Source organism: Haemaphysalis longicornis, unplaced genomic scaffold (genome assembly GCF_048455015.1).
Source record: "Haemaphysalis longicornis isolate Haplotype H1 unplaced genomic scaffold, Haemaphysalis longicornis Haplotype H1 scaffold_7, whole genome shotgun sequence".
NCBI lineage: Eukaryota > Metazoa > Arthropoda > Arachnida > Ixodida > Ixodidae > Haemaphysalis > Haemaphysalis longicornis.
In genome coordinates this window covers 66,758,763-66,781,094 of record NW_027526422.1, presented here as the reverse complement: position 1 = coordinate 66,781,094, position 22,332 = coordinate 66,758,763, and the positions used below count along the sequence as shown (strand labels likewise).

The following is a 22,332-nucleotide window of genomic DNA, read 5'->3' as shown; positions in this document are numbered from 1 at the left end:
TCACCCGAAAAGATGCGCATCCACTGGCCCGCATCGATGATGCCCTGGACCACTGCAAAAAGCGGAATATTTTTCCAGCCTTGACCTCGGCTCTGGTTATTGGCAGATTCCAATGCCCGAGGCCGACAGAGAAGACTCCATTCGCCTTCGCCCTCTTGATGGACTATATAAGTTTAAGGTAATGCCGTTCGGAATGCAACGCTTCTGCGACTTTCTAGCGAACGATCGACAATGTTCTTCGGGCCTTAAATGGAGTACGTGCCTCTGTTATCTCGTTTACATCGTAATTTTTTAAAGTTTTTCTGGGCCCTTAAAACAGCTAGGTGAGGTCCTCACATGCCTCTCCAATGCGGTCTTCAGCTAAACAACAAAAAATGCCGCTTCCCCAATTCGCAGCATAAAGGTTCTAGGCAACGTCGTCAGCAACGAGAAGATTCAGCACGACCCACACAAAATTGCTGCAGTCATCAATTTTCCGGAGCCTCAACAACAAAAAGCCCTACGCAGCTTTCTTGGCCGGGTGTCCCACTTCCGCCGTTTCGTCTGACATTTTGCTGCAGTTGCTTCGCCCGTCAACAAACTACTACACTACTATAAACCCCATTTGTATGGTCCGATGTCTGTGAGGACACTTTAGAACAGTTCAAGAATACGCTGACCTCAGGACCGGTACTGTGCCATTTTGACGAGTCTCACCCTGCCCTTGTCTGCACGGACGCCAGCGTCCATAGAATAGGCGCTGTATTGCTGTAGTCTGATGATTAACACCGAGAACGAGTTATTTCCTATGCAAGTCGTGCCCTCAGTTCCGCCGAGAAAAACTACACAATCACTGAGAAGTGTCTTACTGTGGTTTGGGCTGTGCAGAAATTTCTACCCTACCTATAGGGCCGCCTTTCCACAGTAGTGACTGATAGTCATACTTTGTGCTGGTTGCAGACGCTTAAAAATGTATCATGACGGCTCGGGCGCTGGGTTATTCGACTCCAGGAATATGATTCCACTGTCAACTACATTTCCGGAAAAAAGCACCTCGACGCGGAAGCACTTTCTCGCTTTCCCGGGCAGCCGAATAACCCAATGCAGTCCTTCCCATTTCACGTGTCGTTCACGTAGCAACTGACGACATCTCGAACCCGCCTACTCTTCAAAGAGCAGAGATGTACTGCGGTCAAATAATAGACCAGCTTTCCAGTGCAACAGAACCTCCAAGCAATCGCTCCCGTCGGTAGCTTCAACCCTTGATGTTCTGGAATGGCATTCTTTACCATTCAAATCATCACTCATCTTGCCACCGAAAGGTTCCCGTTGTGCGGCGTTCCATCCGCGCGCAGATACTGGAAGCTCTTCCTGCCGATGCCAGAGCGGACCACCTAGGGTTACACAAACCCGATAATCACGTCCGCGGTCGTTTTTTGTGTCCTGGCCTATCCACCGGCGTCGCCCGCCACGTTGCTTCATGCGCATCTTGTCAACAGCGCAAAAGGTCCACAACCCCGCCTGGCAGACTGTTACAGCCACTCCCTTGTCCTTATATGCCCTCCCACACGGTTGGCAGATCTCTGCGGACCCTTGCCATGCAAGGCTGCCGAATATCGGTGAATTGTGACAGCAGTTGACCGCCTAACACGTTATCCAGAAACGGCTGCACAGCAGAGGTCGCAGACTTCATCTTGCGTGCAATACTCTTGCGCCACGAGCGCCTCGTGTTCTTTTGAGTAACCGCGGTAGGGTGTTTCTGGTCAGTGTACGTATTTTTATGTACGTTTTCCCTTATAACACCAACCGAGACAACATTATTTCATTCGTCACATTTGTCTACTGGAGTTCACCCTGCTTTTCATAGTAGGGATTATCCTAGTCAGCAGCCAATTTTTTGTATTCTGGGCTCAAGCAGTGAAGTTCAGCGGACCACCAGATATTGTCCGTTTTTAAAGCGAACGCTTTATTAGTGGGACCGATAAAATTCTATCAGAAAACGGCTGCATTTCCCCAGACGCCGGTCGGTCGACCGAAAACTATGATGAGGTCGCTGTAAACACGGCGCGTGCGTGAAACCGGCCTTCCATTGTGTCAAAACGGTTACTTGAAAATCGCGGCAAAGGAGTGGTTCTAGATAAGACAATACACGCCCCGATCATTAAGAACGAGTACAATAGTATACCTTTATCTCGAAAACCATGTATCGCTATACATTTAGATCGTTCATAGATGCATTTGCTTAGCGCGCGAACAATTGTCGCATGTGTTCGCACTTCGTTTGTGTTTTGGGTCTTTGAAGATTTTAGGATTGATTGGACGCAATTTCCTTGGATTTAACTAAGCTTTCGCGCTTCTCTAAACTTTCTTTGGGAAGGTATGATAAAGTTTTTCCTCGTATTCGGTCGCGACCCATCCTTTATGGTGGACTCCACAATTTTATCGGCTACAGTGTCGACCACAAGCTTATTTTCAGAGCAGTTCGTCTTCCACATCAACCACTGCCGTCGAGTTTCCAGTCTGCTGAAGCCAGCCAGCAGGATCGCAAGGACGGCTATGCGACACCCACCATACTTCATGGTTCTGCCCTGGTGCCAAGATCCTTCTTTGGACAATCACACGTAGACCACGACTATTTGAAAAGATCCTTCACCGTTTCAGAGGCCCTAAACTTGAAAAAACATCACCCTTTAATTATCGCGTCACGTCTAATGAAGCTCGCGTGGAACGTTGCTGCCGCGGCACACAAATCGTGCCCGTGTCACGCCTGAACCCCTTCGTGCGCCGGGTTTCATTAACATAGGCGACCAGGCGCCCGTCTCTTCCCAGAGGGCAAAATTATTGTGAGTGCGTATGTCACGTCATCACGGCCGGCACATGAACGACCACTTACATGGATCTGTTTGCAGATTATGGGCTATCTCTTGTGTCTCACCATAGGCATAGCATGGCCATCCTCATCAATATTATCCAAACCTCCGACCTCATGCACAGTCCTCATCGTTTTCTGTCTTGTTACACCGCACAATGAACATAAAGCCTTACAATGTATATATATATATATATATATATATATATATATATATATATACTTCTTATATACCCCTTTGACTTCTTTGGTGTTGTAGACGGCCGGCATTTCTTTCGGTATATATATATATATATATATATATATATATATATATATATATATATATATATATATATATATATACATATAGTGTTTTTAAATGAGGGGCTCGTTAGAAAATACAGGAAGAAATGCCTGTATTTTCTAACGAGCCCCTCATTTAAAAACACTATTATAATGAGAAAGCTCAGCGGTAGGCCTCGGTTCTGGCAGCCTTGATGCCAAGGTAGCATAAGAGGGCTTCCCGCCAGTTACTCGCTTATGACAGGCTGTAGACGTTCGCGTCACGCCCCGGGGGTTGAAAAGAAGGTCCCCTTCTCCCCGTGTAGTCTGAGTGGCGCTGACTACCACCCTCAAGCGTCAGATACAGTTGTAGTATATATAAATACCCCAGAAAGTGAAGCGGAACACAGTCGCCCAGATAGCCGAATTGGTAAGGCATTCGAGATCTAATCGAAAGGCGTGGGTTCGGTCCCCACTCTGGGCGCGTGTTTTTCTTTCTTTCTTTCTCATGTAATTAGTAATAATAAATAATAATGTAAAATCACGAACGGTAAAAAAAAAAATTCTAACCATTCCCCTATGCCTTCTTTGGCGTTGTAGACTGCCGGCATTTCTTCCTGTATATATATATATATATATATATATATATATATATATATATATATATATATATATATATATATATATATATAATAGGTAACAGATATGAACAACTTTGCGGTTAACTTGTTTATTAGAAATTAGTCCAGGTTTCGGAAGTGGAACTTCCGTCTTTAGGGACCATCTTACAATGCACACAGAACCCTTATGCACACTGCATGCCAGGGATTTCTCTCTTCCTCTCCCTCTTCAAAGAGGGTAATAATCCAGAGAAAGTAGCAAATCCGGTAACAACACGGCACTTGCGGCGCTTGGTGCTGAGTTGGAGAGGGTTAAATGCTAAGGAGAGAAGGAACGGAGAAAAAAGAAAAAGTAAAAAAAACAGGAAAGGTGGTGGGTTTAGTGAGAAAACGGCACGGGTGGGGAAGGGAGCGGGAGCAAAGTTTTGTATCGGCCCGCTGCTGCTGTGATGAAAAGGACGCTCACAAACAAAATACAGACAACTGATGTGCACAGATTGGAAGACCGGGCACTCGCGACAGCCAGCGGCGAGCCGCAGAGCGGTCAGATCGCGCGAAAGACAGGGATCATGTTAGACAGGGGCGCGGTGAGTTCGGAGAAGGCGACGAGTGCCCCGTCCGTCCTCGGCGGCACCGTAGAGCAATGTAAAGGCACACATAGGGCGCGGCATGCGTAAAGTTGAATGGAGGGCCGAGACAGAAAACCACTGATTTACGCCGCTGCTATGCTTTAAGACAACGCGACAATTTTAAGGTACGGCCAGACTGGCACTCCCGTTCCACGTTACCTCACTCTCTCTTCTCAATTGTCCAAACACGGACAGCGTTTATCACGCAGCACGTCCAGTGCGAGGCTTAGGCGTCTTTTTGGGTGGGGCTCCCCCTCGGTATGCGCCCGTTATCCGAGCTAATGGTGGCTCGTCCTGAATGGGAGAAAATTCCTTATATGATGGTGGAAGGAGGCTGAAACAATGTGCATCCACGTCCTGTTGTTAATCAACGTCCGTGGTCCTCCGGAGGCACGACATGCTGCCAGCGCTCGCCTTGATACCATGAGTCAGCGTTTTGAATTCATAAATAAGATACGATTCTTTCTGTTCGCGGTCCCGTTTAGTGTGAAAGCCTGTCTCTAGCAGAGTGACATTAATTTGGTCGAATAAATGTCCCAGGAGGCTGACATGTCTTGAAATGGGCAAGTTCGGTTGTGTTTTAGCGTGAGAGCGGTGGTTGTTAAAGCGTTCACGGAAGGCGGTTTCTGTTTGTCCGATGTACTGCATGCCACAGATGTCACGACCTCCATGACCTCCAGAATACGCGTCTAGTGCGGTTACCACTACGTTAAGGAGGGGATGTTTCCCCCATGGTGGAGGTCGTGGGCTCGGATCCCACCCGGCGGGCATTTTTTCTCCACTTTCTTTCTATCTTTAGAAATTATTTATTTGTTTCAATGACCCAGCACCGTCTCCCTTTTGCTTTCCAAGGTTTCCTTGACTGCCAACCCTTATTTCTGTCTTTATTCAACGAACCCCTCATTTCCCGTTCTGATAGATACATGCAGAGCGAGGGCCTCTGTTCTGGAAGTCTTGGTGCCTTAGGGAGCTTAGAGGGTTCAACGATGGTCGACCACTCTGGACATGTCGTAGACACTCGAGTCATGGCCCGGGGGGTAAAAAGCTTCACCCCGACTAGTCCGAGTGGCGCTGGCTACCACCACCCAGCGCAGGAAAGCAAAACACCTTAACATAAATACTCGAAAAAGTGGAAGGGAAACAGCCCCACCGGTAGCGTAGTCAGCATCACAACGGAAGCGTATTCTGGAGGTCGTGAATTCAGATTTCACCCAGCGGGTATTTTTTTCCGACTTCTTTCTATCTCTACAAATTCTTTATCTGTTTCAGTATATATATATATATATATATATATATATATATATATATATATATAGGAAACGGGAGGGCTTTGAAGATGGTCACCACAGTGAAATAATACTTTGGAGAAGGTAGTGACATCTGCCAACGTTTCGACAAGGAGACTTGTCTTTTTCAAGGCAACTGAAAAAAGACAAGGGAATGCCCCAGTGTCCAGAAGAAAGATTTTAGCAATACCAAAGGCACATTTATTATAAATAGTAAAGAGCAATGGGAGACCGTGCTACACAGCGAAAACCCTGACATCCAGCAGTGGGCCGTCCAAAGGGCCGAAGACGCCGCCAGGAGTCAAGATATCTTGGCCGTCGTCTAAGGCGCCACGGGCCTGAATAGGCCTCTTCTTTGGACTAAATAAAGTTATTTCCTCCTCCTCCTCCTTGTCGAAACGTTGGCAGAGGTCTGCGGTAGCTACCTTCTACAAAGCATTATTTCTCTCTCTCTCTCTATATATATATATATATATATATATATATACAGAAAGATAGGTCAGCAGTCTACAACGCCAAAGGGGGCATAGGGGTGTGGTTAGGCTCTTTTCTTTTTCACTAGAGTTAATGAAGTAAACATTTTTTTTAATATACAGAAGAAAGAAACAAAAACACGCGCCCAGAGTGGGGACCAAACCCACGCCTTTCGATTACATGTCGAATGCCTTACCAATTCGGCTATCTGGGCGACTGTGTTCTCCTTCACTTTCTGGGCTATTTATATTTACTGGAAGTGTATCTGACGCTTGAGTGAGAAGGGGACCTTCTTTTCAACCCCCGGGGCGTGACACGAACGTCTACAGCCTGTCATGAGCGGGTAACTGGCGGGAAGCCCTCTTATGCTACCTAGGCATCAAGGCTGCCAGAACCGAGACCCTCGCTAGGCTTTCGCAGAATAATATAGTAAGGAAATGAGGGGCTCGTTGAGGAAATACAGAAAGATAGGTCACCAGTCTACAACGCCAAGGGGGGCTTAGGGGTGTGGTTAGGCTCTTTTCTTTTTCACTACAGTTAATGAAGTAAACATTTTTTTTAATATACAGAAGAAAGAAAGAAAAACACGCGCCCAGAGTGGGGACCGAACCCACGCCTTTCGATTACATGTCGAATGCCTTACCAATTCGGCTATCTGGGCGACTGTGTTCTCCTTCACTTTCTGGGCTATTTATATTTACTGGAAGTGTATCTGACGCTTGAGGGTGGTAGCCAGCGCCACTCTGACTTCACGGGGAGTAGGGGACCTTCTTTTCAACCCCCGGGGCGTGACACGAACGTCTACAGCCTGTCATGAGCGGCTAACTGGCGGGAAGCCCTCTTATGCTACCTAGGCATCAAGGCTGCCAGAACCGAGACCCTCGCTAGGCTTTCGCAGAATAAGGGAATGAGGGGCTCGTTGAGGAAATACAGAAAGATAGGTCAGCAGTCTACAACGCCAAAGGGGGCGTCCGGACGATCTTCGCCACTCGAGCTATCAGCCTGGGCTCCTGCAACCGGAGCTACGATGTCCTCGTCACCGACGCTCGCAACAGCCTAAACATTGCTGTCAGCGTTCACGAAGTCGCCGGCAGACAGTCCGGCTGAAACAGCAGCCGGCAAAAGAGACGACAGCTCGCGAAACGTGTCGTTCATGCCCTATTCGTCATCGTCGCCGTCCTCGCAAGCTTCCGAAAGGTCGGCCGTCACGTAGCCTGCCTTCGGGAAGCAGTTGGCCACGCTCTGCTTTACGCTGTTCCAGGCACCCGTCATCATGTGTATGGCCCCCAGCTGGTCAACTTTAAGCTCGGTGCCCACGCGGAGGTTCATCAAAAGCCTATCAAGGAGTCGCCTCCTGTACCCAACCTTGAACGACTTAGTCGAGCGGTCGAGCGGCTGCAGCCTGGCTGTTGTTTTCGGAGGCAGAAACTTGAGCTCGATGTTGTCGAGCTCGCAGGTAGTTTGGTTGGCCGAACAGTTATCCATGAGAAGGCAAGAGTGACGCTCCGATGCCCCGGCTTCTGTCCCTGTCGGGTTTCGGCGAAGGCAGTAAGCGACCGCGGAAATCGGGGTGCAGCGACCGCCGAATTCGAGCACCTTCCAGCTCGTGCGGTGTTCGATATACCCAATGTCGTGAAAAATACCGTTCGATATAAACGTACGAATTCCTATACTTTTACACAAATTTTTCACGGGGGTAATTCATGAGTTCGATATAGACAATAATTCGATATACCCATGTTCGATATATCCGTGTTCGACTGTATATATATATATATATATATATATATATATATATATATATATATATATATATATATATATATATATATAATATTTATATTATGTAGCGTAGTAGCGTAGGGCCTCCGTTTTTGCTTGATACATCTTCTTGCCCCTTGCCCCGCCCCCAACTGCAGTATATTTAAACCCAACTGATCTGCACTTTTGTATCTTTGAAAAAGACCGGGCCCCGGTCGAAACGTTAGAATAAATAATGTGACTTCTCTATCGTATTTATATATATATATATATATATATTGTTACGAGGCGAGGATGCCGTAGAAAATGTATTTGCAATACTCAAAACGCAAGAGGCTGGGTGCCGCTGGTACACACTGAGGGAAGCACAACCATCACACCTCGTCCTCTTCTTGCACGGGAACTCGTCGCACAATCCCCGTTCGTTTAACCTGTGGCAAATCCCCCCATAACCACATCGTTTGTTATCGCCTGTCGGTGCCTCGTGTCATTATTCCCCGGCGGAACGAGCGCCGTCGCGGCGCTACGGGGTTACAGCGTCCGGCGGAAAATATGGCATCAATCGCACAACATGTACAATGCCTGTAGAAGTAGCGTGACTCGACGGTGTCGACGCCACGGGGGGATCTCGTACGTTACGTCGGTAACTTGGCGCAAGACGCGAAAGGGAGCACAGTAGCGGGGCAGAAGTTTTTCAGAAAGGCCGATACGGCGGGTAGGTTTCCACAGAAGGACAAGGGATCTCGGAGCGAAGTGCGCCACCCGATGTCTTCGGTCATAAATCGTTTTCTGATCAGCTTGGGAGGAATAAAGCCGGTTTCGGGCAATATGCCTAGCATGGTCAGCGCGAGCAATAGCGTCCCAGGCGTACTCCGATCGCACTGAGGGTTGGTCTGCCGACATAGGCATGAGGGTGTCCAGTGGTAGGGTGGGCTCACGGCCATAAAGGAGGTATAACGGCGAATACCCAGCCGTATCATGCCGCGCAAACGTCACGTACGGCAGCGAGACGTCCCAGTCGCGGTGATCAGCGGAAACGTAGCAGGAAAGTATATCGGTCAAGGTACGATTTAAGCGTTCAGTAAGTCCGTTTGTCTGGGGATGGTACGCTGTAGTTATCTTATGTTTAGTAGAACAGGATCGGAGGATGTCGTCAACGACTTGTGAGAGAAAGCAACGGGCACGGTCGGTGAGCAACTGACGTGGAGCACCATGCTGGAGAATAACGTCGTGAAGAAGCAAATGTTCCAGATCAGTAGCACAGCTAGTCGGCAAAGCACGCGTGATGGCGTAGCGTGTGGCGTAATCCGTAGCGACAGCAATCCACTTGTTTCCCGATGTCGACTGGGGAAACGGGCCAAGCATGTCCAGGCCAACCCGGAAAAAAGGTTCTACCGGGATGTCGAGTGGCTGTAGTGTTCCCGCAGGAAGCGATTGTGGTGTTTTGCGGCGCTGACAATATATATATATATATATATATATATATATATATATATATATATATATATATATATATATATATATATATATATATATATATATATATATATATATATATATATATATATATATATATATATATATATATATATATATATATATATATATATATATATATATATATATATATATATATATATATATATATATATATATATATATATATATATATATATATATATATATATATCGCACCAGACCGGTATTCTGGAGGTCGTGGGTTCGGATCCCACCTGGCGGGCATTTTTTCTCCACTTTCTTTCTTTCCAAATTCTTTATCGGTTTCAATGGCCTACCATAACCTCCCCTTTGCTTTCCAAGGTTTTCTTGACTGCCAACACTTATTTCTGTCTCATTTTCAACGAGCCCCTCATTTCCTATTCTGATTCGCTATATATATATATATATATATATATATATATATATATATATATATATATATATATATATATATATATATATATATATATATATATATATACATAGCCAAATGCTACAACTTATTTACCTTTTAAGATGTTATTTTTCACGCAGCTGAAGAACCAGAGCAAGCAACCAACAGTTCGATTGGACCACCTGCCGATGCTGACCCTGACGACTGCAGAAATGCGTCTAAACCGGTAAATATGAAATATTCTATATGATGCCTTGGATATTCTATTTCGTTGCTACGTTTGCACTTGCCTAATTTTGTGCATTTTCGATACGTTTTTGAGTCACTGGTTGAGCCCTTTACTTTGGTCTTGGATAGCACACTGATGAAAGTATTCCGGTATAAGGAACCCTTGTTGTAGTTATTAGTTAGAGACCTGTACATTGAAATACATACTCATATCCCACTGCCCCGTATCAGACCTGCAGCAAATACCACACTGTTTTCTGCTGTTCTATCATTTCGTTGAAAGCGTATTCAGAAATATCCAAAATGTGTGTCACTCTAGCCGAAATATTTGGGTATTGGCCTCAATATTTCACTTCCGTATTGGAAAAATTAAGCCTGGCAGCTCCGGTGCGATACAGACAGTTAATTCAACGTAGAAATACGTCTTGTCCCACCCCGAAATCTAGTTAAAAGTTATTAAACAACACTTATTACGATAATAAAGGATATAGTTCTTCTAAAAGAAAATTTTTACAATAAGAATTCACAAGAATGGGAAGAAAATTAAGGAAACATTTATTGAGGGGCCTCTTGGAATTCGTGAGGATCTCGTTCCTCTCCCTCGCGAACTCAAGCCTGGCCCAATTCACGCTCCACTACGCGGACTTCATCCCTCTACATTTCTCTCTCCCCAATTCCCTGACTAGCAGCCCACGAAACCGTTGCTCATATCATTTGAATGCTTTCACAAATCAATCACTCTCATCCCTTCAGTGAAGTACTGGGAGGCGGTGTTAGGCATCTCCGATAAACGGGTCCAGCAAGGACTCTCTGAAAGAGCAGCCTAGGTAACCGGCGCCCTCCAAGCGCCGGCAACCACGCGTCTTTTACCCAACTGATGCTTAATAAAGGTTCTATCTTTCTATCGGTCTCTCTCTCCGCGTTTTAACACCGTAATACGACTTTACTCGCACGCACGTCCCTCGCAAAACGTAGCATACATGCTTAACGCTTGAAATGTCTCCGTGGTCACGTTTGCTTATTTTAGCACTTGCCTGTGACTCCTTTTTCTGCCCACCCGAATCATCATTTCATCGCTGCTATTCATGTTCCAACTTCTCTGGTCGCCTACGTATCCTGTACTCGCTGCACTCTCCAATTTACAGCGCGTATACAAGTACTGTTCAGGTTTATTTCGCGCAGCCATTGGAGGTTGTGGCCATTACAACACCAGAATGGTCAATCTTGCTCTGTTGAGCGAGTGCATTACCGGCAATGGTCGCGGGGATCAGGCCGCACCCCAAGCATCCTTCCCTGAATAGGAGAGTGTGTGACAGCAGCGTCTTACCTATACTCACCTACGGGGCACAAATTTGAAGGCTCACTAAAAGGGTTTAACCCAAATTGAGGACGACTCGGCGAGCAATGGAATGGTAGATGATAGGTGTAACATCAAGGGACAAGAAGAGAGTGGTATGGGTCAGGGAACAAACGCGTGTTAAGGAGATATTAGTAGAAACTAAGAAGAAATGGGTGTGATAACCGTTTGTCATTACGGGTAACAGAGATGATCCCTAAAAAATGCAAGCGTAGCAGGGGCGGCCAAAAGTTAGGTGGGCAGATGAGATCAGGAAGTTGGCGGGTATACGGGTATACATTGGTTGCAGTTAGCACCGGACCGGAATAATTGGAGATCGATGGGAGGGGCCTTTCACTGGACTGGGCGTACGCAGGGTTATGATGATGACGATGGTGGTGGTGGTGGGGTAATGGTGATGATGATGATGATGCTGTTACACTGTGCCGAGATGCTGTGCTAAGTCCCCGCTTCGAATTTGCATAGCTGCTAGAATAAATTCACCGCCTATCTGCTCCTTTCGTTGCAATAATCGCCGCAAGACGATAGTCGACTGGCGCCCCTGGCAAGTAAATGCATCCCTTCTCCTTCCCGCTCACCTCTCATGCTGTTCCTCTCCCGTCTCGTTCCTTTCAAGATAACACGCTAGAGGTTTGCTTAAGTCAATTTAAATTTACCGCGGTTCACTGCTCCAAGTCTGGTGCCTCGATGCGACCGCTGCCGTATGGCGGAGACGCGCGTTAATCGAGGCACCCGACAACAACGTTTATAGAACCACGGTGACTTACTCCACAAGCGTTCCAAGCGGAACCTATCTAGTTGAACCTTTCATTGCTGTTGTTTGATTTTTTAGAATTCAGCCAGGTAGCGCGGCAACAGCAGGCGACGATTTTCTGGAGTTGATTTTATTTGCTACCGCAAAAAGCAAGCATCCCTGTAGTTTTTAATAAAGGAACACTACATATATCACTCACGTATTGATTTCCTGCCTTATATTTGCGTAATGTCTTGTTGTTCAACAATTTTGACATGTATGAACATTAACCCCGGACTTAGACGTTTAGATTTGGCTGTGAGTATATAAGAGTATTGCGCGGCATGTGTTTGGGTATTTCCGGCTATAGTTTCAAAAAAATATTTATCCAATACAAATACAAATGGTGTTCATGTCATCAGGCGGGGGTAATGAAAAGGTTGGGATAATTTCGTTAGTGTGCGTTAAGGCTACGCCGAGTTATGGGGTTGTAAAAATGGTGAGAAAAAAATTGAAGCCGTTCCCCTCAACGTGATAGCGGAAGTAAGTGCAGAGCAGTGATTCGCCATAATGGCTGTAGCGCCGTTATCCGCTCGCTGCTACCACCCAATGCAGTTTAAATTTGCCGTATAAGCAGTGCTCACGCGCCTCCTGCCTTCAACAGCGCCAACAGGACTTCTGTTCTTTTTGTGCTCGCTTGTCCTCCCTCACGTGCCGGTGTTGCACTGCCACTTTTTTTCGTTTACTATCGCAAAGACCAACCCAACGACCGTTCCTAACTAAATGAACGCGGGCGTTTCCGGTTGATTACGTATATTTTGCCTCAACTGTACCTACACTTTTCTTTTCGCTAAACAACGGGGAGGTGTATGACAAGCGCCAGCGGTTCATGAGTTTCGAACGCTTATGACTATTTAAACCGCTTGGTTTAAGAAGCCTCTGCGGGACCCCCTACGACAGAAAGCCGGGCTCTACTTGGATCCGTTAATTCGCTGCGCCGCCTGATTTAGGCAGTCGCTTGACATCGAGCGTTACAGCGAGCTCCGACGACAAGGCGAGCCCCTAAAGTGCTCTGCATTTAATGAAGGAGCTCACATTGGAACGTCCTCCTTCGACGGCCGTGCGTTGACAGCGTCATCGGAGACGCTCAACTGCGACGCGCTTCTCCGTCACCTTTGGAACTTGTCTGGCTCGTCCCTGTGTCGTAAAAGGCGTTTTTGCAGCAGGCCGAGAGACGGATGATTAGGCACTGGGCCCGAAAGCAGTCGGTGCTTATGTCAGCACCACGCCATCCAGAAGTCGCTAGCGTGTCAGTCAGCACGCAGTCTGCCAACTCGCTTGCGAAGCAATGAAATTTGCAGCCCAGAATACCAATTGCGTATAAAAACATTACCTAAGTACAAAAAAATGAACTCCATAAAAGCAACAAGTAATAGCGGAGATTCGAACTTCCTAATCGCGACACACTGCACTCAGTGCTTTAGACCGCTGTGCCATTGCCCCTTCTTTTTGTTTTCCTCATGGTATTTATTGCACTAGAGGCCAATGAGGAAATGATATTTAAAGCAGATTTACGACTATGTACACATACCAATCAGCTTAATACAAGATGAAAAACAAACCTGACCACAAGAAACAATTATGTACGTTTGGTTTAAAACGGGGCAACAGTGAACAACTAATAAGCAGGGATACCCCGTTAAGGCTAGAATCATATTGGTCGTTGACATTTATAAGATTAATGATCATTTGGCAGAAGTGTAATCTGGTAGAAACCGTAGGCTCAGCGTGTCTCTCCAGCGCTGTCGGGGACTGATATCTAAAGTGTATACCGTATAGCCGGTTTATCCTATTTATTTTTTTAGTTTCAAGATTCCCATCAGCTTATAGATGACCTTTTCTTCAATAACGCTTTAGCAGTAAATGTCCCCCCAAATCCCCGCGAATATGTTATCTCTAGCCACTGTGTTCCTTGGGCAGGAAAAGCAATGCAAACATGCGGGCATGCTGCTGACCATTGTGCTAGTTCAACGAGTGTGAAAAATGCTCCCCGTGAATTGGTTTTACGTTTTTCAATAAAAGTTCCGGTTGATTTTAATTCCTTAGTACCTGTATTAAACAGCAGCGATAGATATTTTACCATCACCTTTCCAAACGGTCATCAAGTCCTACGAACTGCTCAGCGCTGGCAGGCAGAAGCTCACTGCTTGACCCTGCGAGGATGTTGAGTTTACCGCAGCAAAGGGCATGGTGGGAAATGCCATGCACTGTACCAAGTACAAAAGAAGAGGATAATGAAGCGGGAGGGCCGAGGGACTGCCCTTCAGCACGCAGTGAAATAGGCAGAAAGCGTTCGATCGAGCAACGAGGGCGTAGGCATCTTCATTGTCTCTATATTTTGTTGACGCCATGATCATCGTGCGGATCGCTAATGCTCACTGCGTGTAGCCGCCACATGTCCGATGGGACCGGAGGTCATAACTCCGTGCACCAATCATCAAAGCAAGCCAGGAATAATGCAGTTGCACTGACTTTACGTGGTGGTAGAGGATGGCAGATGTCATCTTATAGCCGAATATTGTCTCAACGGCTCACAGTCAGTCGTTTACACGCTCAACATGCCCTTGGCCGCGCTTCTTAGCCCTGGCGAGATATTTCACAAGCGCTTAGCTTATATATTAAGCCAGCGTCATCTCAGTGGCTAAGGCTTTGTGCTGCTGAGACCAAGGACGCGGGTTTTATTCTTGGCCGCAGCGAACGATTTTTTAATGGTGGCGAAAGGCTAAAACGCCCATGTATTCTCGATTTCTGCGCCCGTTGAAGATCTCAAGGCGGTCAAAATTACTCAGGAGCACTCCACTGCGGCGCGCCTCATCGCCTGTGTAGCGTTGTCAGCGCGTTATACCCGACAATCAATCAATCCGTCATCTGTAGGAGGAGAAACTGCGCAGCCATAGCGATCAGCGTTTCACTTCGCAGCACCGGACTGAGTTGTGCCTGCTATCATTTCCTTCATCGGGTTCCCCCACCCTCTCTTTCACTGTCGCAGCTACGAACCTTTGTATTCCGCGCTGGTTTTCATTTTGATGTTTTGCGGTCGCTCACCGGCGCTTTGCGCAATGGGCCATTTCACCTTCTTGCTCCGTGGCTAAGGGCAAATTATACAGCATAGTAATCCCGGTGCTGTTTGATAATGACGTACCCCTTAAGGTACACACCTTTGGCACTTACAGAACTTGAATGGTTAGTTCCTTCGATTCAGCGTGGCCACTGAGCGCGATGTTCAACTTTCGGCATTCATATTAGCGCGGGCGGTAGCAGTAGCCGAACGTGAACACCGCCAAACCCTCTGTTCTAGTGCATGGCAGAAATAGCTGCTTCGAGACGTCTTGATAGACAATGGTCCGTTGGCTGCCGAAGTTAAAGCTCGGTGTAAACACCACAATCTCATATCGATCAAGCAATATAACAACCAGCCTGAGTGGCGAAAGCATGTGGATTGTCCACCAGCCCGCGCATTCAACGCCAAATGTCGCTTCTCCATTACCTCCGTAGCCGGATGGCAAATGAACGCCGACACACCGCAATATATTACTACGGTGGCGTGGATTCTTGGATACCACCATTATATTTTGAGCAATATACCAGTCGCGCCGTGGCGCATAATCTCAGTGGGGCATCTGCAAGTCCACGCTAAGGCCCCGTTTGAGTGGCCGCTATGCCAACGCATTTCCGCATTACCTGGTTCCCACGTTTCTACTTAACTTAGTCCGCATGCTGGGCATTAGCCGTTCCATAGTTATGAGCGCTGCGCCACAAGTGCGTAGAAACCCGACCACTGGGAGGTTTCCAATTAACTCCAGCAGTCATCTGGGCGACTATACTACTACACCACCTCACAGGAGTCTACATCACTCCAAGCCCATGAGTCTGCAGCTTTTAAAGGCTCTACGTGTAATAGGGTGCCTTGAAACAATCGCACATACTTAAATATTTCACCACTAAGGCTTTACCCACCGCTACTTCCTCGGCAATTGAGCCAGGCAAAGAAGGCTGTGCGTGTTTGTGCGGTCCACATAAGCGCTGCCTTGACCGTCGCAGTAAAAGACGCTGCACGGATTGAGATCACCATCATCAGCAACGGTGAACCGCCTAAAATTTATTCAACGCACAATTGCGGCCACAGAAATACAGTTCACGACTTGGGAACCCAGGGAAACGACATCGACGCTTCTGCGGCTTCTCGATCGTCGCATCACACGAAGAGCCCCATTGACGAAGCTCGCGCCTTTGACTACCAGGCCGAATAGACGAAAAGATATAATTTGCAGAATGACCTTGGAGAACAGTTAGGCCTGCCAGATCTCATGGGTCCAGAACGCCGACTACTACCCACGAATCCACTGGCACAAGCAGATAAAAAGCAGTGTTAACTTATCAACAGAACAAACCGAGCATAAATGTCAACCAGTTCCACTATCGGAGAGCATTGAGTTTTTTTAGCCCTTCCGGTATTTTCCAAGCTGATACATCCTTAGTCTACTCACGCAGACCTTTCGTGTCGGCACATACGTGCGTTGTCCTGGTTAGAGGTGGTCAGCAATCGAGAAAATATGTATTTATTTCTCCTTACCAGTTTCGAAAATCAGACCTCTCTATCGTCAAGAATTCTGTCTTTGTTTCGCCGCTGTGCCACCGTTAGACCATATTGCTGCAGTGCACCTTTCGGGCTAACCACATGGCACACGGCGCATGGTCATTTCCTCGTTGCCATCTCACAGCATCTGTATCCTTTAAGCTCCCTAAGAGTGGCACGAGAAAGACAGAAGGTCGAGGAGCGAGACTAGCGTTCTGCCATGAATTTGGGTGCTGGTTCTTTTCGGCCAGCTGTGTTCCCTCCGGGCACAGATTCGCCCATTAAATTTATTATTTCAGTGTACTCCTGCCAATATTTTGTATGGAAACAACTGTAGGTGACGGCGCCGCGACGGGCGTTGCTGTAGCGCAGTTGCTAGACTGCACTTTGGGATTTGGCACGAGCTATGTTTTCACGGAACTGGACTGCATTAAAGCGCTTTAAACGCCACAAAAGTGCGGAGCCGATTCTGAAAGCGCAATTAACAGTTTATACCCAATACGTGGCCATTATTGGTCTGTGTAACATACGTTTCACGGATGTAACGCGCAAGGATAGCGGCAATTTCCACAGTAATATTTTTATCAATCTGTGAACCGTTGTTTTTCTATTCCCTGCCCCCATAATCTGCCGCAGTACTTATCACGATAAAATTAACAAATTACCCTATTTTAACATCCGTTGGTGCTCCACGAAACCCAACTGCCATATTTCGCAACTTTTGAAGCCCATTTTTTTATGTATGTACAGTGAAAGGTTGTTTCAATTTCATAACGTTCTGACGTTTTTCCCTCTACCGCAGAACCACGTTTATCTGCTATGCTCGTATTCTTGCGAAGGAGATGAAATGTTTATGGCAGTGAACAACTCAAGGTGCTATGTAAGTAGATTGTATCATCATTGGTTTGTTTTCATTGAAATGTATCGTATTCACTGTGAATCTTTTGCGCAGTACTTAATACGAACGAAAAGTTTGTACGCATTTGAATTTTAAAGCAATAAAGCTCAGATTGTATGGCTGGTGGACAGATCTTATTAAGAAACCTGTTTTTAGGTGAAAATATTTTACTTGACGCCTTAATATAATGACTAGGATTAAACAAACTGTGAACCTTGATTTTTTCTTTTGTTGGTTTTATTTTTATTTTTTCAACTTGGTGTCAACCATGTGACTGCAATTTACCCCATGCAACAGATATTTTTATCAAGCGATAGCTACATACAGATAAAAGTATTGACTTTATACTGCCAAAGCAATGGATTAATTGTTTAGCAGTCCTGCAATAATAAAACGTTTCTGAAGGACAAAACTTGAGCCATTTCTAGCGAGATTTAGCCACAGAAGAAGGGTTTGCGTACTTCGAATTTATTGGCCGTGTTTGGTTCTAGTGCCGAGGCCGCCCATTTGTACTAGCGACTATCAACAGTGACTACAAAGTTTCCACCCAAAACAAAAACAAAAAAAAATAACGCGAGGGAGTGCATAAAAAAGCAAAAAAAATGTAATTGTAGCACGAAACTTAAACAAAACAATTAGAATATTATTCTTCAAACCTTCAGGTTGAAATGAATAAGCGTATGCACTGATTTAGGTAAAAATAGCTGTGGTTACATTCTACGGATACGCAGATTATTCAGCAACTGAATATACAAGCAGCATTTTCAAAGTCAGAGGAAGTAGACACAAAAGGAGGGGCGCCATAGCTTGAAACATCCCGAGAGCATCGCACTTCGCTTGTATATACTCCACGTCGGGATATCAGTTTTAGAAAAAAAATTCTTGGGTAACAAAGGTACGTTTACGTGCTTTGAAAGAGACAAGATTGTGGCTTCCCCTGACCATTCTTATCAAAATCGTTCCTACTGCCACATCATCCCAGTGCCTGTTTTTTAGCTTTCGCTTTGTTGTTTTTTGGTGGGAAATATTTTGATAGGCAGACTGGCTACAGTTGATGCCACAGCTTCCCCAAAATAAAAGTTCATCGCACCTAAGGTGCACCTGTAGTGCTCACGTGCCGCCACGTTAACATGTTAGGTGATATTATGTAGGCGCTGAACCGAGTGGGCTAACTCTAGTTCTGCCACTGGAAACATGTTGATGCAATGTTATGGTAACATATTCGGCTCCTAGTCTGGATACTTTGCTTTTATTTCCAAACTTCAATCTGCCAAACTTTTTTTTCAGCCTTATTTATTTACTTCAGCGATATTACTCCTGCACGCGCTTCAGCACAAATTCCAACATTTTTGCCTTTTTTACTCTTTATAGCGGCGGGCAGTTCAAAAATCCAGTTGATGTTACAGGGTTACCACATTGTAGTCATCACGATTATTAACTAGCAGCAATTTAACTCTCAGTTCCTTTAATAACTGAACAGTAAAGCTTTTTTTATGCCAAGCAGTTGTTAGCGGTACGCCTGGTACTTACTGCAGAATAATTGACGCGGAGAAGGTTCTTACTTAGACTTCCGCTAAATCATTGGAGGATACATACTATGGGAAAATTGATCTTCAAAGGGGAGATTACTGAAAAAAGTCAGTTGAAGTTGCGAGGAAATAGGTGTTATTATCGCGCATCCCGCCTTCGCACGAGATTAAAAAAACGTGTGATTTTCTCTTTTGGAGAGAACTGCGCTTTCTGTTCTGGTTCTGTAAATTCACATCCTAGTACATCACATCATTGATATAATGACCTTACAAAAAGAAGGCTTTTATCTGATGTGTATATCTCTCTAAAAAAGAATGTTTATTATTCAGAGACTGTCCCAGTGTCCTTTAATGGCATTATATTCGCCTTCTCCCTCGTTTCATTTCAGCTAAATCCACCAAATTTGACGGCGAAATACCCCATCTCCGTAATGTATAACTCTAAGGAACACCACGACAACAATACTGGTGTCTGTGTGGAAGGAGAATGTGTTGGAAAGCCGACTGAGGATACATCGGGACCGACCGAGTCCTCACCAACCCAAAGCAGTGCTGTTAATACAGATCGCGAAACGGAAAACACCGGACACGATCAGGCGTCAGTCGTCACTGCACAACCTAGCGATGTTATACAGTCCGTCCCGCAACGTCCACAACCCGAGGGTACGCCCACACAAAATAACACTCCACCGGAAAAACCGGTACTCAATAATGCCCAAAACGAGGGGAAAGAAGCTACTCCACAAGTACCCAGCAGCTTCCCGTGAAACTCTGCCTGCCGTGGCTTAACATTTTTGTGAATAGTCGCGTTTACAAAATACAAAAGAACGGTCCCTGTTTTAGAGATTTTTTTCAACATGGACAACAAGGCATTTTAAAGATGAATTTCTGTATTTTCCTCTTGCCCGTTTTCTGAGAACTTCACATCTACTAAAAAGGGTGCAAATCAATTTATCGTACTACAATCTACAATCTTCTATGCCACAATTCAATTAATAAAAAGACAGTGCATGAAAACGACGTTTTTTTTATTGTAACACCCTGACGTCACTTTTTGGAAATGTCCGCTGTTTTTTTTTTTGATAAAATACACTTAGTTTTTTAGAAACAAGCAAATACAACAGGAAGGTTCCTCTCTTGTGTTTATTGCATTTTTGTAGCGGTGTGCAAAGGGGCTACATAGTGACTGTCGAGTTGCAATCGATAATGGTATTCCCAAAGTTGCCCCAGTCCATAGTTGTTAGATTACAAACACCTACTCTAACCGCCAACTGGAAAGAAGGTTTTGTCCTCGCGAAAGAGCTTTTTACCAATGGTCCGATAAAAAATAACTGCAAGTATTACATATCATGTCCACCCGCCGCGGTGGCTCAGTCCACTTCCGGCCACCGTAGTGGACGGACGTCTTATGTCGAGCTCCGGCAAAGGGGCGGTATTTGCGATTAAGCAGGGCCGCGGTAACAGGGTAATGGAAAAATGCGAACCAGGATTATTAGGTTCTTTTGCCATCGCTGCCATCAGGTACGCCTGTTTTGAACACCGTATTTCTACTTGCCGACGTTAAAGCCACGCCGTCGAATATTTCCGTGAGGCGCTCGTTCATTTGGGACTTTTCCAAGACGTCCTCGTCCTTCGGGCTTACCAAATGAACCACCTATGGGCAGTAACTTTCAAGGAGACTGAAGGAAAGAAGAAGATCATCTCTGCTGGCGATTTCACCGTGAAGGATCATCGCTGCCTTGTGGTAGACCCGTGCAACCAGGAGACCCGCCTGAAGTTACACTGAGTGCTGCACAACATCCCCGACGACGAGGTGCGTGCGGCTAGGTTACGGAGCTAACAAGAAAAAGTGGCGAGCTCAGAACTGCTCCGAGAAACTGTCAACCACCCGCTCCATATCCCTGAAGCTCAAAGTCGGGCCTCACTGTGGACGACCTACCGCACCAGCTGCGAGTGGGGCCAGACTTGGCGCTCGTGGCGGTGCCAGGGAGGGCGCCGCTTGGTTTGCGCTGCCGTGGCACCGGACATATCCGTCGAGAATCTCGGGTCCCGCGTTGCGCGCAGTGCTGTCGGTTCGGTCATGAAGAGAACCAGTGCGTCAGGACTTACGCCACCGTTGCCGGCCCAACCCTGCGCGAGGATATCAGCGATCACATCATGGATGAAGCCGACGCCGAGAAAACGGCGGGAACGGGAGACAGCCGGGCTGCCGGTGAGGCAACGCCGGTAGTGGTCACGCCCACGATTACGCCCACCAACCAGGCCGAAAGCGCAGAACAAAAAGTTGAAGGTGCTTCACCGGAGCAACGAACGAGCGGAGATAAGCCACGGGACGACGTCATTCCCACCGCAGCCAGCGAAACTGCGGTTTCTGTTCCCGTCAAGTCGGCGGAGAGTATGGAGGTAGAGAAATCCAACGGAGGTACAGCCACGGTCAAGAGGACACGGGAACCAAACTCCAAGGACGGACACAATGCCAGCGAAGCCAACGGGGAGGAGCCGCCCTCCAAGGCGGCCCCATCGCGGCGGCCCTCGTTCAAGCCAAAGCCAACATACCCCCGGAGCGCACCCCAAGCATGATGCCGGCGACCTAGCCTTGAAGGCCGGATTCTGCTGGACGACACACGACGAAGTTAAGTGCCATCTCACTTGTGCAAGTGTGTTCTGGAACAAGAGACGCTTTCGCCGGCAAACAAAAACTCCCTGGGGGCCTGTCAACATGGATTGCACGGAGACAGTGAGTTGGTCACAATATGTAATGAATGGGTTGGCAAGGGGCATTGTAACCGTTAATCGTAAATGACACAAAACTTACAAAGAGCTCTTCGCATTGCCACGCTGAATGTGAGAGGCCTTTCGGCTAAACGACGGCAGTATCAACAAAGTCGGTTGTTTTCGGAAACATGTTGACACAGCAGCAATACAGGAAATAAAGATAATTCAAGAACAAACTGATCGTATGGTTCAACCTTTTGCTTCGAGGTATAATGTGGTGGTTAGTCATGCTGTGGGCACATCTGGATGGTGTGCCATTTTCATACGCAATTCTCTTGGAATTGTAGAAGAGAATGTCATCGTGAGTGAAACGGGTCGGTTAGCCATTTGTGATTTTTCCTTTTTTGAAACGCGATGGAGGATTGTGTTTATGCGCCAAATAAGATAACGAGCGCGCAGT

General features: G+C 46.4%; 1 protein-coding gene across 4 annotated transcripts in view; it reads left to right on the top strand.

Annotated features, from left to right (window-relative positions):
* Positions 1–22,108, top strand: part of LOC144145847 (uncharacterized) — a 36,250-nt gene extending 14,142 nt beyond the window's left edge. For 3 of the 4 annotated variants that reach the window (XR_013317601.1, XR_013317600.1, XM_077677644.1), the window contains 3 exons: positions 9,917–10,002; positions 17,533–17,610; positions 19,547–20,174. Coding sequence is in view for 2 of the 4 variants with exons in the window: in XM_077677644.1 (XP_077533770.1) it covers positions 9,917–10,002; positions 17,533–17,593 (147 nt within the window). In the remaining 2 variants the exon portion in view is untranslated. Of the gene's footprint in view, positions 1–9,916; positions 10,003–17,532; positions 17,611–19,546 lie in introns of all 4 variants that reach the window. The other variant, XM_077677643.1, reaches the window with a different exon arrangement.
* Positions 22,109–22,332: the final 224 nt, after the last annotated feature.